Raw genomic sequence first — 15223 nt, forward strand, 5'->3', positions numbered from 1 at the left:
CAACTCTTTTTAAATACATTTTTCGCGATGGATTTTACACTGATATATAAACACCAGTTATATAAGAAATGCGCGGATCAAATAAAATAATTACTTACAGCGAACATTTGTACGATACAATCAAGTACTTCGTTACACACAAACGCAAATATCATAAATATTAATAACCAACAATTGATCGTTATGTAATGTACTATGTAGGATTGTGTATTAAAACCTTTAGCTGGTTCCATTCCCTTGGTATCGTGTTTACGTCGATTCTAAAGGGGTTCGGGAACATGCTTCTGGTGGAAATTTGAAAAAGTGATGTCCTAAAAATTTAATTCTCAGCATTCTACAAATACGAGTCGTAGTGGTAAATATAGCTACAGTGACGTGGTACAGTGATGCCTGTCTAAACCGGACCCTATAACAATCAGCCACGTTTTATGGTCCCGAATTTTTTTAATTCTAAAACGCAATCCTCTTAACTTCGGGTCCTGTCTATATTGGATAAATATTAGGTCCGCGGGGTGATCCGGTTTAGATAGGTTTCACTGTAAGTGTCAATATTTTATATAGGTAAAGCTGACATACATGGATGTGTATCATTGATTTTAAACAGGTAAAGCTGACATACATGGATGTGTATCATTGATTTTAAACAGGTAAAGCTGACATACATGGATGTGTAGAATTGATTTTAAACAGGTAAAGCTGACATACATGGATGTGTATCATTGATTTTAAACAGGTAAAGCTGACATACATGGATGTGTATCATTGATTTTAAACAGGTAAAGCTGACATACATCTATGTGTATGATTGATTTTAAACAGGTAAAGCTGACATACATGGATGTGTGTCATTGATTTTAAACAGGTAAAGCTGACATACATGGATGTGTATAATTGATTTTAAATGGGTAAAGCTGACATACATGGATGTGTATAATTGATTTTAAACAGGTAAATCTGACATACATGGATGTGTATAATTGATTTTAAATGGGTAAATCTGACATACATGGATGTGTATAATTGATTTTAAATAGGTAAATCTGACATACATGGATGCGCATAAATGATTTTAAATAGGTAAAGCTGACATACATGTATGTGTATAATTGATTTTATATAGGTAAAGCTGACATACATGGATGTGTATAATTGATTTTATATAGGTAAAGCTGACATACATGGATGTGTATAATTGATTTTAATTGGGTAAAGCTGACATACATGGATGTGTATAATTGATTTTAATTGGGTAAAGGTGACATACATGGATGCGCATAAATGATTTTAAATGGGTAAAGCTGACATACATGGATGTGTATAATTGATTTTATATAGGTAAATCTGACATACATGTATGTGTATAATTGATTTTAAATGGGTAAAGCTGACATACATGTATGTGTATAATTGATTTTAAATGGGTAAAGCTGACATACATGGATGTGTATAATTGATTTTATATAGGTAAAGCTGACATACATGGATGTGTATAATTTATTTTATATAGGTAAAGCTGACATACATGTATGCGCATAAATGATTTTATATAGGTAAATCTGACATACATGGATGTGTATAATTGATTTTAATTGGGTAAAGCTGACATACATGGATGTGTATAATTGATTTTAAACAGGTAAAGCTGACATACATGGATGTGTATAAATGATTTTAAATGGGTAAATCTGACATACATGGATGTGTATAATTGATTTTATATAGGTAAAGCTGACATACATGGATGTGTATAATTGATTTTATATAGGTAAAGCTGACATACATGGATGTGTATAATTGATTTTAATTGGGTAAAGCTGACATACATGGATGTGTATAATTGATTTTAATTGGGTAAAGCTGACATACATGGATGCGCATAAATGATTTTAATTGGGTAAATCTGACATACATGTATGCGCATAAATGATTTTATATAGGTAAAGCTGACATACATGGATGTGTATAATTGATTTTAATTGGGTAAAGCTGACATACATGGATGTGTATAATTGATTTTAATTGGGTAAAGCTGACATACATGGATGCGCATAAATGATTTTAAATGGGTAAAGCTGACATACATGGATGTGTATAATTGATTTTATATAGGTAAATCTGACATACATGTATGTGTATAATTGATTTTAAATGGGTAAAGCTGACATACATGTATGTGTATAATTGATTTTAAATGGGTAAAGCTGACATACATGGATGTGTATAATTGATTTTAATTGGGTAAAGCTGACATACATGGATGCGCATAAATGATTTTAAATGGGTAAAGCTGACATACATGTATGTGTATAATTGATTTTAAATAGGTAAATCTGACATACATGGATGCGCATAAATGATTTTAAATAGGTAAAGCTGACATACATGTATGTGTATAATTGATTTTATATAGGTAAAGCTGACATACATGGATGTGTATAATTGATTTTATATAAGTAAATCTGACATACATGGATGTGTATAATTGATTTTAAATGGGTAAAGCTGACATACATGTATGTGTATAATTGATTTTAAATGGGTAAAGCTGACATACATGGATGTGTATAATTGATTTTATATAGGTAAAGCTGACATACATAGATGTGTATAATTGATTTTATATAGGTAAAGCTGACATACATGGATGTGTATAATTGATTTTAAATGTGTAAATCTGACATACATGGATGTGTATAATTGATTTTATATAGGTAAATCTGACATACATGTATGCGCATAAATGATTTTATATAGGTAAAGCTGACATACATGGATGTGTATAATTGATTTTAATTGGGTAAAGCTGACATACATGGATGTGTATAATTGATTTTAATTGGGTAAAGCTGACATACATGGATGCGCATAAATGATTTTAAATGGGTAAAGCTGACATACATGGATGTGTATAATTGATTTTATATAGGTAAATCTGACATACATGTATGTGTATAATTGATTTTAAATGGGTAAAGCTGACATACATGTATGTGTATAATTGATTTTAAATGGGTAAAGCTGACATACATGGATGTGTATAATTGATTTTAATTGGGTAAAGCTGACATATATGGATGCGCATAAATGATTTTAAATGGGTAAAGCTGACATACATGTATGTGTATAATTGATTTTAAATAGGTAAATCTGACATACATGGATGCGCATAAATGATTTTAAATAGGTAAAGCTGACATACATGTATGTGTATAATTGATTTTATATAGGTAAAGCTGACATACATGGATGTGTATAATTGATTTTAAACAGGTAAAGCTGACATACATGGATGTGTATAATTGATTTTAAACAGGTACAGCTGACATACATGGATGTGTATAATTGATTTTAAACAGGTAAAGCTGACATACATGGATGCGTATAATTGATTTTAAACAGGTAAAGCTGACATACATGGATGTGTATAATTGATTTTATATAGGTAAAGCTGACATACATGGATGCGTATAATTGATTTTAATTGGGTAAAGCTGACATACATGGATGCGCATAAATGATTTTAAATAGGTAAAGCTGACATACATGTATGCGTATAATTGATTTTAATTGGGTAAAGCTGACATACATCTATGTGTATGATTGATTTTATGTCCAAAAACCTTCAGATGCAGATGCATGGAAAACTATTGTCATCTGATGTTATGTTCCGTGCAGAGATGAAGAAAATCATGTTGGTTCAGCTAGAACAAAGAAATGTCTTTAAACTGCAATGCTCACAGCAGAAATCCATTTATTCCACCTGTAGCGTAGGTCTATACCTAATTTGATAATCATTGTGCCTCATACTAGGAACTATCGTTTATTCCACCTGTAGCGTAGGTCTATACCTAATTTGATAATCAGTGTGCCTCATACTAGGAACTATCGTTTATTCCACCTGTAGCGTAGGTCTATACCTAATTTGATAATCATTGTGCCTCATACTAGGAACTATCGTTTATTCCACCTGTAGCGTAGGTCTATACCTAATTTGATAATCAGTGTGCCTCATACTAGGAACTATCGTTTATTCCACCTGCAGCGTAGGTCTATAACTAATTTGATAATCATTGTGCCTCATACTAGGAACTATCGTTTATTCCACCTGCAGCGTAGGTCTATAACTAATTTGATAATCAGTGTGCCTCATACTTGGAACTATCTTTTATTCCACCTGTAGCGTAGGTCTATACCTAATTTGATAATCAGTGTGCCTCATACTAGGAACTATCGTTTGGTGTCATTCAAAGATTACAGTTTCGTGGGTGAGCATTGCCAGCCTCCTTAATAATTACTGAAACAGTTTGAGCCTACAGTTGAAATATCCTAACATCAGTTCAAATGTTCTGCCACTAGTTGAAATGTTCTTACACTAAATGAAGTATGCTGATACCAGTTAAAATGTTATGACATCAATTGCTTTTTTAATTTAATCAGTTAGAGTAACATTCCTTAAATAGTTCTCCAATGTTCCTCGCCAGGTTTGAAGATTTCACAAAACTGTACCGGAAATGACGATTGTCCTCAACACTCCACGTGCCAACCTAGAGGCTGTGACGGCATCAAGTGTCTCTGTGACCCGGATTACGTTGCTAATGACGACGGGACGGAGTGCATTCCTGGTAATTTTTATTATATTACTGTTTTGCCATTTCACCTATAGAAGTAAGCTTACGTGGGGTTTTTTTTTTTTTTTTTTTTTTTTTTTTTTTCATTGATTGTAAGCTAACTAAATCCTGAGTTAAGTTCAGTCAACCGCTTGTCGCAAATTTCCGCTAGACTGGTTTATGCGTTAAACCAAATGGCCACGTTAGGAACCAATCAAGTAGTTCGCGAACGTTAGCGTAACGTTCGCTGGATGAACTTAGGCCTGGTTTCCACTAAACGTGCATACCTACGAACTGAAACCAATCTGTACACAATTTGTTCTTCTTATCAAAGTGTTTACTTTATAAATTACACATTATTACAAATTACTTTATACTGTATTATTATAGTGTTAGTTTTGTGCATCGTTTGTATATTTCGCTTTATATCCATAAGTATGTCTTATTGTTGGCTTCACGCAAACATGTGTACTGTAGGTTTTAATACCCAACATTATGCTTATAGTTTGAAGATAATGCCTGAAAACTTTATACTTTCTAAAGTTATGTTGTGCGTGTATCGTTTATTTAAGTCTATACATTATGTAACATCATCTCGTGGAGAGACATTTATGGTTATCGCCTGTTTGTTCGATCCACTTCAGTTACTGAATACATACTTTAAAAGAAAGAAAGAAAACATTTCCCCGATCTGTCCCTAATTCAAATTTGAGTGAAAGAGAAAATTGTAAATCTGTTGTAGTAGGGAAATCCCTCCTTTTTATAATAATCCGGTGCAAATAATGTTTTAAGCGATAAAGAAATGTATAATAGCATAGGGGAGACGAAACAAACAAACAAATAAATAGATAGATATCTATAAAATTAAATACGTAAGAATGAAATAATGTGCTTAAACGTAATTTCTACAATTTACCAACACATTTTATTGATTTCGTAATTTAGAAATTCATTATTTATTGAGTCAAAAAGTTTGTGCTTAAATATTCAAATACATCACGGCTTATACTCAAGTAATTAAGGTGTGTTTGTTTTTCCTTGACGAATCAGCTGTGCGTATCGGTGAGAGCTGCAACACAACAGTGAAATGCATCCCCAAAGATTCCTCGTTTTGCAACTCGGCTGGGAGTGCTCCAAGTTGCGAATGTAGTCCACCTTACAGGACGACCACGACGGAACCGAAGACCTGCAGACTGGCGTTTGAGGGACAAGCGATTGGCGAGACTTGTAACGATTCACTGGATTGTTTCCTGGATGCAGAGTGCGTCTCAGATAAAACATGTCAGTGTCAGAGCGGAAAGCGAAGGATAACACAAAAGGAATTTTGGGCAGAACCCAATAATGAACAAGACTGTATTCCTGCAGATTATTCCGCTTGTAAGTAAACGTATTCCTGACTCGACTTTGTGTCGCCTTGGGCACGAATTATCTTTTTATCTGTCTGTCTGTCTGTCTGTCTGTCTGTCTGTCTCTCTCTCTCTCTCTCTCTCTCTCTCTCTCTCTCTCTCTCTCTCTCTCTCTCTCTCTCTCTCTGTGTGTGTCTCTCTCTCTCTCTCTCTCTCTCTCTCTCTCTCTCTCTCTCTCTCTCTCTCTCTCTCTCTCTCTCTCTCTATATATATATATATATATATATATATATATATATATATATATACAAACACACACACACACACACACACACACACACACACACACATAGACATACATACATACATACAATATATAGCTAGTCATACATCAATACATACATATATACACACCGGTACATACAATGTATCATATTAGGTAGCATGCGACGCTAAATGTAGTTACTGCAGATAGCGTTGTTACTGCATATCGCTGTCGCTCAACAGTCACTACCAGTGTAATAAAAGTATGTGATATTTTTTCATATAACGTACTTTCAGAAATTAATAACTTTGCAAATTAAATGTAAATGGGATATATTGACATGTAAGCAAACTTACTTCCAGAATTGATATATGCATTCATAATTATCAAACAAAGGTTTAACACTTTCCTTTGAAAGCCAACGAGCGTTCTGGAAAAACAAAAACAACAAAAAACGGCATGGACTTGGGATTTTTTTTTAATTATTGACTTTTTTCTTGTTTCTTTTTTTTGTAAAACGCGTCATATATTCATAAATCATTTGAATATCAAATAATGGCTGACTTGATTTATAGTTTAGTATAACGTTTACCAAAAAAGACGTTGTATTAAGCTTAAGAATATTATATGATAAAGACGTTATTACAAGAGGCTCGCATGTTTTTACTCCTAAAATATGATATTGACGATACTGAAAAACACTGGTACTAATTTTTTTATATATATTACCATATGATGTACAATAAACGGTTACATAAATATCGTATTTTAATATCTTTATTTAGTAATTTCCTACTTTATTTTTTAGGTTTGTGTAATAGAAAGGCGATTTCATTCCCAGGTAATAGATTCTATTTTTTCTGGTTACCTTTAGGATTGTCAACAATGATTAATATTGTATGTAATGTTCTTTTCTCCGGATGGCTTATTTGTTATTTGTGTGCGTCTATGTGCATGAAAGCTTGTAACTGTTTCGATGTCAGTGCGTGTGTGTGTGTCGATGTCAGTGCGTGTGCGTGCGTGTGTGTGTGTGTGTGCGTGTGTGTGTCGATGTCAGTGCGTGTGCGTGCGTGTGTGTGTGCGTGTGTGTGTCGATGTCAGTGTGTGTGTGTGTGTGCGTGTGTGCGTGCGTGTGTCGATGTCAGTGCGTGTGTGTGTTTGTGTCGCTGTGCAGAACTGTGTGTCGATGTGAGTGTGTGTTGATGTGTGTGTGTGTGTAAGTGTACATATGACTGTATGTGTGTGTGCGCGCGCGCGTGCGCTATTCTAACATGGCGTGTGTGTGTTTGTGTGTGTGTGTGTGTGTGTGTGTGCTATTCTAACATGACGTGTGTTTGTGTGTGTGTGTGTGTGTGTGCTATTCTACCATGGCGTGTTTGTGTGTGTGTGTTTGTGTGTGTGTGTGTGTGTGTGTGTGTGTATGTGTGTGTGTGTATGTATGTGCTATTCTAACATGGCGTGTTTGTGTGTGTGTGTGTGTGTGTGTGTGTGTGTGTGTGTGTGTGTGTGTGTGTGTATGTGCTATTCTAACATGACATGGTGATTATGTTCTTGTTAATGTTTAAGCAGCCTCGCCTCATTACAACAGAATAAACATGCAGCGTATACATCCAGTAAGCATACCCAATCTAAACCTGTAATGAGCCAATATATACTGTTAAAGTTTGTTTTGTTTAACGACATCACTAGAGCACATTGATCTACTAATCATATGCTATTGGATGTCAAGTATTTGCTAATTCTGATATATAGTATTAGAGATGAAACCTGCTAAATTTTTCCCCATTAGTAGCAAAGGATCTTTTATATGCACTTCCGCATGACCACCGGCCCTTGATATACCAGTCGTGGTGCACTGGTTGGAACAGTAAAACCCCCAGTCCCGCCTCCTGTACTTTATATTGATTTATGAGAGACAATTCACTAAAAGTATCTAAAAGCTATGTCTTGTAACTATGATACTACTTTGAGTAGCACTGTTTAACCTCATTTTTCATTAAACGCATTTTTCGCACGTGTGAAGAATCCGGATGCATTTTTCACAGAATTCGAACGGACTTTTTTCACATTTTCTTCAAATATGCGTTCACTATGTTTTTACCACGTACCACGAAAACACATTTTTAACTTCCCATAAAACACCTAAAAAAGATGACAAAATGTAGCGAAAACGCATTTTCACATTAATCTCAATTAAAGATTAGTTACCACGCCCTCATCTCGGCTATACGTGTGTTTATATATAATTAAAGGGACAGATCCTAGTTTTTAAACACTAAGGCATATTTTTCACTATTAGAACCGTTTATGATCATTGAAATCAAACATTACTGATATTTTATTGTTTAGTTTATCCATTTCCGTACAAACGATGTGTTTCTGGTCGTCCTGGTGTTTCTAATACCAAAAAATGCATTTTTCATGTTTTTAAAAACGTACGAGCGTCTGAGAAGTAATGATTATGGAGTCGTGTATTAGTGTATTGTAAGGGTATTTCAACGTCACAGACTCTGGTTTCACTTTGTTGTATCCAAATTTGTTACAGTTTGTAAATTAACCAAACTTAATGTCAATTTGTACGGGCTGAAACTAGGGTCTAGGTAAAAAAAATATGCCTTAGTGTTTAAAAACTAGGATCTGTCCCTTTAAGGTTGAAGAACTCTCTCCACGAGACACATGTCAGCTGTCTGATGATAACATTAGTGTTAGGAGGCTAGAGGAAACACGCTACCGCCACATAGGTTGAAGAACTCTCTCCACGAGACACATGTCAGCTGTCTGATGATAACATTAGTGTTAGGAGGCTAGAGGAAACACGCTACCGCCACATAGGTTGAAGAACTCTCTCCACGAGACACATGTCAGCTGTCTGATGATAACATTAGTGTTAGGAGGCTAGAGGAAACACGCTACCGCCACATAGGTTGAAGAACTCTCTCCACGAGACACATGTCAGCTGTCTGATGATAACATTAGTGTTAGGAGGCTAGAGGAAACACGCTACCGCCACATAGGTTGAAGAACTCTCTCCACGAGACACATGTCAGCTGTCTGATGATAACATTAGTGTTAGGAGGCTAGAGGAAACACGCTACCGCCACATAGGTTGAAGAACTCTCTCCACGAGACACATGTCAGCTGTCTGATGATAACATTAGTGTAGGAGGCTAGAGGAAACACGCTACCGCCACATAGGTTGAAGAACTCTCTCCACGAGACACATGTCAGCTGTCTGATGATAACATTAGTGTTAGGAGGCTAGAGGAAACACGCTACCGCCACATAGGTTGAAGAACTCTCTCCACGAGACACATGTCAGCTGTCTGATGATAACATTAGTGTTAGGAGGCTAGAGGAAACACGCTACCGCCACATAGGTTGAAGAACTCTCTCCACGAGACACATGTCAGCTGTCTGATGATAACATTAGTGTTAGGAGGCTAGAGGAAACACGCTACCGCCACATAGGTTGAAGAACTCTCTCCATGAGACACATGTCAGCTGTCTGATGATAACATTAGTGTTAGGAGGCTACAGGAAACACGCTACCGCCACATAGGTTGAAGAACTCTCTCCACGAGACACATGTCAGCTGCCTAGTCTGATGATAACATTAGTGTTAGGAGGCTAGAGGAAACACGCTACCGCCACATAGGTTGAAGAACTCTCTCCATGAGACACATGTCAGCTGTCTGATGATAACATTAGTGTTAGGAGGCTAGAGGAAACACGCTACCGCCACATAGGTTGAAGAACTCTCTCCACGAGACACATGTCAGCTGCCTAGTCTGATGATAACATTAGTGTTAGGAGGCTAGAGGAAACACGCTACCGCCACATAGGTTGAAGAACTCTCTCCACGAGACACATGTCAGCTGCCTAGTCTGATGATAACATTAGTGTTAGGAGGCTAGAGGAAACACGCTACCGCCACATAGGTTGAAGAACTCTCTCCACGAGACACATGTCAGCTGCCTAGTCTGATGATAACATTAGTGTTAGGAGGCTAGAGGAAACACGCTACCGCCACATAGGTTATTCTTCTTTCTTTTCTTTTCTTTTCTTTTTTAATAGGGCGGGACGTAGCCCAGTGGTAGAGCGCTCGATTAGGGATCAATCCCCGTCGGTGGGTCCATTGGGCTATTTTCGGTTCCAGCTAGTGCACCATGTCTGGTATATCAAAGGCCGTGATATGTGCTATTCTGTTTATGTGAAAGTGCATATGAAAGATTCCTTGCTACTATTGGAAAATGTAGCAGGTTTCCTCTGTTGATTATTGTGTCAGAATTAACAAATGTTTGACATCCAATAGCCGATGATTAATTAAGTAATGTGTCTAGTGGTGTCGTTAAACAAAGCAAACAAACTTTAACTGAGCAGGAGTACCTACTCAAGAGTGGTTTGAGTACCTACTCATGGGACCTATCACAAACGTTAGTTGGACGTAGGAGTACCTAGTTGTATGTGACAGTAGAATGTTACCACTGCGTGTTTAAATTTGTGTGTTCGACGTCTGAAGAATGAGGTCCAACATAGCGCTATAGTGGGAGGTGTGGTCTAAAACGCGTGCTGGTTAATTATGGTAATCGTGGTATAACTTCCAAGTTTATTAGTTATACCATGGCTAGGTTAACCTACAAAGTTTTAACCAAGCGGTGTGTGTGTGGGTGTGTGTGTGGGGGGGGGGGGGGGGGGCTAAATTAGAGGTTTTAGAAGCGTTATAACTAATATTTGGGTTTTTGTTTCTATTAAAACTTACAAAAAGAATGTAAAATAAATTGGCAACATAGCGCTATAGTCCTTTCTTCTGTAACTGCTCTCTTTGTTTCATTATTAGCACACGTCCGGAAATGAGTATTATGTATTCATAAACGAAACTGCTATGTCGACCGCAGGTTCAAATATGAATGTCGTACACGTAGGCTACGTGCAATTATTGTTCTGTTGTCCATCACCATTAACATCTAAAAACTTACAAAGTGCACATCAAACAAAACCCAGGTTCTATTTTACGGACAGACAGTTTAGTTGTATACGCACCCATGTTCCATACTAGATACGATCTACAGTAACTACAGTCAATAACATTTAAAAAAAACCAGAATCTACCGAATCCATGTTACAGTCAGCGCGAAACACACACATTCAGCTGGGGACACATTAAAAAAAAGTAACGCGATTTCAGGTGGATATGACTGCGCATGTCAATTGTTAATGTGAAAGGCTCTTTGATAAAAGTCTCAGTCTCTCTCTCTCTCTCTCTCTCTCTCTCTCTCTCTCTCTCTCTCTCTCTCTCTCTCTCTCTCTCTCTCTCTCTCTCTCTCTCTCTCTCTCTCTCTCTCTCTCTCTCTCTCTGTCTGACGTTTATTTTTGTTTCAGCACCAAAGTCAGACGGAGAAAAGTGTACATATGACTGTGAATGTAACGGCACCGCGATCTGTCGAAGCAAGTCATGTTTTACTCTCAAAGATCTGGGAGAGAACTGTACCGACAAAGCTGACTGTAAGAATTCTTCTGCAGAATGTCTGAATGGCGTCTGTTTCATCATGAGGAAGCTGGGAGAGAACTGTACAAACAAAGTCCAGTGTAATAATTCTTCTGCAGAATGTGTGAACGGCGTCTGTTTCATCATGAGGGAGCTGGGGGACAACTGTACAGACAAAGTCCAGTGTAAGAATTCTTCTGCAGAATGTGTGAACGGCGTCTGTTTCATCATGAGGGAGCTGGGAGAAAATTGTACAGACAAAGTCCAGTGTAAGAATTCTTCTGCAGAATGTCTGAACGGCGTCTGTTTCATCATGAGGGAGCTGGGAGAGAATTGTACAGACAAAGTCCAGTGTAAGAATTCTTCTGCAGAATGTCTGAACGGCGTCTGTTTCATCATGAGGGAGCTGGGAGAGAATTGTACAGACAAAGTCCAGTGTAAGAATTCTTCTGCAGAATGTCTGAACGGCGTTTGTTTCATCATGAGGGAGCTGGGGGAGAACTGTACAGACAAAGTCCAGTGTAAAAACGCCTCGGCAGACTGTTACAAAGGAGTGTGCTTTGTTAAGAGAGATATCGGAGAACATTGTAGAGAAAAAGGTGAATGTAAGGATACTTCAGCTGACTGCTATAACGGAACATGTTTTATTAAGAAGAATCTAGGTGAAAACTGTGGAGAAAAAGTTGAATGTAAGGATACTTCGGCAGATTGCTATAATGGAACCTGTTTTATTAAGAAGAATCTAGGTGAAAGCTGTATGGATAAGGGCGTGTGCAAATGCATTGTCGGATACGCTGAAGAGATAAACAAAAATGATGGAAAGAAAATCTGTTTGAAATCTGGTCAGTATTATTATTAATATTATTTTCTTTTTTCTTATAAAAGGCAGCGTTATATTTTGAGATGGTATAGGCTATCAAAAGTTCTTTTATTTTCAATTTAAGACATTCCCTAGTTTATGTGAGGCCAGCTGGTTTCCTCTCTTTCTCCCTTTCTCCCAAGTGTTGAAATAGCCATCATATAGCTGTACCTTAAAATGTGCTGTTTTCCACTTTTCTAATTATTTTCTTTCTTTTTGGTGTTTCGTTTTCCGTTGTATTTGCCCTCATTTTATACTGAACTAAGAGAACCAAGCCAAAATGACTTAACCATCGAACCGTTGTAATTAGTTTATTAACTTAACTGCTGTGCCCTTTTGTTGTTTTTTATGATTATTTTAGGGTTCTGAGCCTAAATGGCAGAGCCTTTTGAACTTAACTGCTATGCCCTTTTGTTGTTTTTATGATTGTTTTAGGGTTCTGAACCTAAATGGCAGAGCCTTTTGAACTTAACTGCTATGCCCTTTTGTTGTTTTTATGATTGTTTTAGGGTTATGAACCTAAATGGCAGAGCCTTTTGAACTTAACTGCTATGCCCTTTTGTTGTTTTTATGATTGTTTTAGGGTTCTGAACCTAAATGGCAGAGCCTTTTGAACTAAACTACCATGCCCTTTTATTGTTTTTATGACTGTTTTAGGGTTCTGAACCTAAATGGCAGAGCCTTTTGTTGTTTTTATGATTATGTTAGGGTTCTGAACCTAAATGGCAGAGCTTTTTGTTGTTTTTATGATTATGTTAGGGTTCTGAACCTAAATGGCAGAGCTTTTTGAACTAAACTACCATGCCCTTTTGTTGTTTTTATGATTATTTTAGGGTTCTGAACCTAAATGGTAGAGCCTTTTGCTGTTTTTATGATTATGTTAGGGTTCTGAACCTAAATGGCAGAGCTTTTTGTTGTTTTTATGATTATGTTAGGGTTCTGAACCTAAATGGCAGAGCCTTTTGAACTAAACTACTGTGACCTTTTGTTGTTTTTATGATTATGTTAGGGTTCTGAACCTAAATGGTAGAGCCTTTTGAACTAAACTACTGTGCCCTTTTGTTGTTTTTATGATTATTTTAGGGTTCTGAACCTAAATGGCAGAGCCTTTTGCTGTTTTTATGATTATGTTAGGGTTCTGAACCTAAATGGCAGAGCCTTTTGAACTAAACTACTGTGACCTTTTGTTGTTTTTATGATTATTTTAGGGTTCTGAACCTAAATGGCAGAGCTTTTTGTTGTTTTTATGATTATGTTAGGGTTCTGAACCTAAATGGCAGAGCCTTTTGCTGTTTTTATGATTATGTTAGGGTTCTGAACCTAAATGGCAGAGCTTTTTGTTGTTTTTATGATTATGTTAGGATTCTGAACCTAAATGGCAGAGCCTTTTGAACTAAACTACTGTGACCTTTTGTTGTTTTTATGATTATTTTAGGGTTCTGAACCTAAATGGCAGAGCCTTTTGCTGTTTTTGTGATTATGTTAGGGTTCTGAACCTAAATGGCAGAGCTTTTTGTTGTTTTTATGATTATGTTAGGGTTCTGAACCTAAATGGCAGAGCCTTTTGAACTAAACTACCATGCCCTTTTGTTGTTTTTATGATTATGTTAGGGTTCTGAACCTAAATGGCAGAGCCTTTTGTTGTTTTTATGATTATGTTAGGGTTCTGAACCTAAATGGTAGAGCCTTTTGTTGTTTTTATGATTATGTTAGGGTTCTGAACCTAAATGGCAGAGCCTTTTGAACTAAACTACCATGCCCTTTTGTTGTTTTTATGATTATTTCAGGGTTCTGAACCTAAATGGCAGAGCCTTTTGAACTAAACTACCATGCCCTTTTGTTGTTTTTATGATTATGTTAGGGTTCTGAACCTAAATGGCAGAGCCTTTTGAACTAAACTACCATGCCCTTTTGTTGTTTTTATGATTATTTTAGGGTTCTGGACCTAAATGGCAGAGCCTTTTGTTGTTTTTATGATTATGTTAGGGTTCTGAACCTAAATGGTAGAGCCTTTTGAACTAAACTACTGTGCCCTTTTGTTGTTTTTATGATTATTTTAGGGTTCTGAACCTAAATGGCAGAGCCTTTTGAACTAAACTACTGTGCCCTTTTGTTGTTTTTATGATTATGTTAGGGTTCTGAACCTAAATGGTAGAGCCTTTTGAACTAAACTACTGTGCCCTTTTGTTGTTTTTATGATTATGTTAGGGTTCTGAACCTAAATGGTAGAGCTTTTTGAACTAAACTACTGTGCCCTTTTGTTGTTTTTATGATTATTTTAGGGTTCTGTTGCTAAACAAAATGTTATTTAAACTAGACAGTTATGAGACAAAATACACGGATTTGTAAATATGATGTTTTGTCCCCCCCCCCCCCCCCCTCCCTCTCTCTCTCTCTCTCTCTCTCTCTCTCTCTCTCTCTCTCTCTCTCTCTCTCTCTCTCTCTCTCTCTCTCTCTGTGTATTGATTTCTATTTTAATCTTGTATGGATTTACTAGTTTGTACTGAGATGTATCGTCAACGTCCCTAACGGTTTTATGCTTCCGTTCAGTTTGTTTTCTCGTGCACAACAAGGCCAAATCATTTAATTTCTATGATTTTTAAGACCCCTATTGTTAGAATTTGTTTTCAATGATGAAATTTGGTCTGCAAAAGGTATGCT

General features: G+C 36.6%; 1 protein-coding gene across 1 annotated transcript in view; it reads left to right on the forward strand.

Annotated features, from left to right (window-relative positions):
- Positions 1-15223, forward strand: part of LOC121373480 (fibrillin-2-like) — a 49620-nt gene that overhangs the window by 1707 nt on the left and 32690 nt on the right. The window contains exons 2-5 of the mRNA XM_041500147.1: positions 4482-4622; positions 5658-5984; positions 7027-7059; positions 11688-12545. Coding sequence (XP_041356081.1) covers positions 4482-4622; positions 5658-5984; positions 7027-7059; positions 11688-12545 — 1359 coding nt within the window. The remainder of the gene's footprint in view (positions 1-4481; positions 4623-5657; positions 5985-7026; positions 7060-11687; positions 12546-15223) is intronic.

This window comes from Gigantopelta aegis, chromosome 5, assembly GCF_016097555.1.
Source record: "Gigantopelta aegis isolate Gae_Host chromosome 5, Gae_host_genome, whole genome shotgun sequence".
NCBI lineage: Eukaryota > Metazoa > Mollusca > Gastropoda > Neomphalida > Peltospiridae > Gigantopelta > Gigantopelta aegis.